Source organism: Phanerochaete carnosa, assembly GCF_000300595.1.
Source record: "Phanerochaete carnosa HHB-10118-sp unplaced genomic scaffold PHACAscaffold_8, whole genome shotgun sequence".
NCBI classification, from domain to species: Eukaryota; Fungi; Basidiomycota; class Agaricomycetes; order Polyporales; family Phanerochaetaceae; genus Phanerochaete; species Phanerochaete carnosa.
Genome location: NW_006767635.1, coordinates 805,951 through 809,487, shown reverse-complemented (window position 1 = coordinate 809,487; position 3,537 = coordinate 805,951). Strand labels below are relative to the sequence as shown.

At 57.3% G+C, this 3,537-nt stretch overlaps 1 protein-coding gene across 1 annotated transcript; it reads right to left on the bottom strand.

The window, feature by feature from the left end:
* Positions 1-3,226, bottom strand: PHACADRAFT_211701 (uncharacterized protein; the record flags this gene model as incomplete). The annotated part of the gene is made up of 18 exons (XM_007398728.1): positions 2,719-3,226; positions 2,550-2,657; positions 2,434-2,495; positions 2,327-2,370; positions 2,197-2,270; positions 2,072-2,141; positions 1,944-2,017; positions 1,834-1,892; positions 1,737-1,775; positions 1,669-1,680; positions 1,366-1,613; positions 1,169-1,311; positions 709-1,115; positions 580-646; positions 398-523; positions 172-342; positions 86-112; positions 1-35 (listed from the first exon to the last, which is right to left on the bottom strand). The coding sequence occupies exons 1-18, from the start codon at positions 2,771-2,773 to the stop codon at positions 1-3; spliced, it is 1,821 nt and encodes a 606-aa protein (XP_007398790.1). The 5' UTR covers positions 2,774-3,226.
* Between the last annotated feature and the right edge of the window lie 311 nt (positions 3,227-3,537).

Genomic DNA, 3,537 nt, shown 5'->3' with positions numbered 1-3,537 from the left:
CTAAGGCTGGAACGTGCCCTTAATGATGTCCGATGCTGCAAAGCAGTCAGCGACTGAACTTCATATTGTGAGAACTACAACAAACCTTGCTCAGCTATCGCATATACAGTGGCTACACATATCGGCTCAATATCAGCCATGTACGCGCAACAGATAGTCCGGCGTACATACCCTGTGTGTGTGTAGCAATGTGCAGTGGGACAATTGACAGGTCGACGACCCTGAGGTTGTTCGTGCCGTGCACCCTGAGCTCGTGATCGATGACGCCGCCCTTGTCGCGCGGGGTCATCGAGCAGGTGCCGCACGTGTGCCACGTCGTCGAGTACGTCGCCTTCACGAATTCTGTGCGCCTCACGTTAGTATTGCGATGCGGAGGGGAAATGGGGCAAGAACGCACCTCTGAGCTGCTCGTCGGTCTGCACGGCTGGCCCCGGCGCGATCTCCCTGGCGACCATGTCCTTCAACGGCGCATGCTGCGCGATGTTGCGCGCAAACTTGGCGGTCTCCACGAGCACGTCGAGGTCTACGGCGGAGCGTCATTCAAATGCACGTGTGGCATACAGAAACGATGCAGCGCACCAGCCTCGTGCTCAAAGTAACGCGGGTCAAACTCGGGCTCGACCATCGGGTCGTCCGACGTTATATGCTGCACCGAAACCAGTCTTCAGAACGCAGGCTTCGGCGCGCATTGCGAAACCTAGCACTTACGACATGCCCCCTTGAGAGTGCATGGTTGATCCCGTACGCCCACGAAAAGTACGACCGGCCCTCCTCCGTCGGCAGCGCGCCCGCGGCGCCCGACATGCCGATAATTTCGCACCCGGGCCCCGCGGGGCACACGCCGGGGCGAAAACGCGCGAGCTGGATCGCGTGCTGCTCGCGGAGGCCGGCCGGCGTGCGTGCGGCGTCGAGCGCGTTGACCTGCGCGCGCGCGCGCTCGCAAATCGCCTGTGCACGCTCGGCACCAGCGATGGCCTCGAGCGGGAGGAACGAGAAGTTGACGATCCCCATCGTGAACGCGCCCGCGAGGTCCTTGTAGAGCGCCTCGTGTCGCGCGCGCCCCGCGGCGTGCTGGAGCTCGTTGAAGCCGAGGAAGTCATACTCGGGCTTGAGCTCTTGTGGCGGGTGTTAGATGAGAGGAAAGCGTACTGTAATGTGGATGACGCACCCCAAGAGAACCCTCCGTAGACGTGCTCCTGCAGATTCTCGCCAACGCCGGGCAGGTCGACCTTGACCTCGACCCCCACCTTTTCGAGCACGGACCTACTGCCGATGCCCGACAGCTCAAGAATTTGTGGGGACTTCAGCGCCCTAGCATATATGCATTGATTCCAGGTTTCCGCCAAGACACGAGACGAGACGTACCCAGCGGAGACAATCGCCTCCTTGTTCACATGCACAACATAACATTTCTCACCATGCAAGAACTCTACACCAGTGACGGTCAAGTTCCCGTTCGTATCCTTGTCTGATATGACCCTCGCTACGTGTGCATCAGGCAGGACAGTCAAGTTTGGTCGGTCACGATTGGGCATGTAGTACGCTGTGCAAGCGTACGAGCGCGTCGCGGTTTGTTGGTCAATGGAGTTGATCGTCCAGAAAACTCCATTTGGCTGCGCAGAAGAAGTGATCAGCATACGACAGAAACGAGATGTACTGGGGGCGTACGTTGCCGCCGTACTGTTCATAGTGGTCAGAATGTCTCAGCAGCTGAGATGCAGGCCAGAGCGACTTACTGGACATGGTGCAGCTGGGATACCGGCATTCTTGGCGGCCTAAACGGAGATTGTTACCATGCATACTCAGGTCGTGTGACATTGGTGAAAACCCCACCTGCATCAGGTAGGTTTCTACCTCGCTGAACGTCCTCGGGAACGAAATTGCTAGGGCGCCTTCCATACATTATAAGCGACGCTCACAGCCTGAGGCTGCATCATGCGTACCTTTCGTGCCAAGGTCTCCTTCGTGCAGCGGTATCTTGAACTTCTCGCGGAGTTCAGCCGCTGGCTCAACGAAGCTGTGCGAGTGTTGCTGTTGAGGAGGAGAGTTTGCCGACGAAAGGAGGGCCTACCGTTCGGCTCTATGTATATATTTCTGGAAATTCTTCCAGTTCCAGCCGGGGTTACCGAGGCGCTCCCAGTCTAAGGGCTATGATTATACGACAGCAGGGAGTTCAGGTGGTAAGGGCGTGCGCACCATCAATCTCCTCCGCCGGAGGCTTAGTCCACACCATATAATTGATGCCGGAAGAGCCGCCAAGGCCACGCCCCCTGTATCACAAAGATGTCAGTGTATAAGTTAGCACGTGCGGAGCGTGACTGCGAACCGTGCCCATGGGAATATCTTGCCAGTGCACATCTTCTGCTTTGTCTAGATGTACACCGTTGATCGGTCTTAGCTAAGGACCCCCGCCACCGGCTCGGAGTTACACACCGTCGCAAAATCCCAAGCGTACTGCTTCTTCCCAAAATGCGATGCGTATGAGGCAGGCGTCACTGTACGGCTTGCATGAATTTCTGTGCAGACTTAATGCATGGAGCGTTACGTACAAATGGCCGGGTCATCGATGTTCGGGTCTCCCGCCTCCAAGACGCAGACAGTCTTGGACGGGTCCTCACTGAGGCGGGCAGCTAGGGTAATACCGGCAGTGCCACCACCTACGCGGTCACTCATGGTCAACAGGTGTTGTGATGGCGGAGCGAATTGAAAGCAATTCACCGATAATGACATAGTCAAAGGACTTGTCGACGACGTCTCCAATTTGGGCGGACATAACGATGCTTCGGACAGGCTGTTCTGCGCGGTGGCGCACGTAAGACGCGTGCTTCGTATTGTTCAGCCCTTCTGCTGATTTCAACCTTTATACAATGTCTCAAGCGCTTGCGCTCGCGTAGGGATAGCCGGCCTGAAGGATATCCGGTCGTCGGAGAACCACAAAGGCGCGCTGCTAGCCGTACGGGAGCCGCCGATAACGCAACCTGATGCAAAGCCAAGGCAGCGTCCGGCTGCGTCTGGTAGTCACACATAGCAGCACCGAGAGTACAGCTGGATTTGATGGGGAATGTGACGTTATATGATCTGTGCAAGCATGCCACATGAGTTGTGAGCTCCTGCCGATGGGAGGCATGTCATAAAGGAAAGTCGTAGCAGAGTGGCGGCCGCACCTGAGATCATTGCGGGCCGACTGGCACCCCCGCCATGTCGCACGGCGCACAAGTCAAGTCAAGTTCACCGACGCGTTCCCAGGCGTGCATTGGAATTACGCACCGTGAAAAGGAGCAGCCGCGTTACTGTTCTCACATTACCCACATGCGCGCCCCCGTCGGCTTGGGTGGGAACAGCGTCGCACTCGGTATCAATCGCCGCATCGTCATAGTACGTTCCGCGCCAGCATCACCCTATCAGGCGGCAAAAACGAGCGTAAATGACACAGACGACCGCCCCTGCTTCGACCAAGCTTTGATCGAGTTTGACACTGCCAGTGCCGGCGGCTACGTTGAACGTCGGTCGCACGACCACCCGAGCGTACTGTATGGT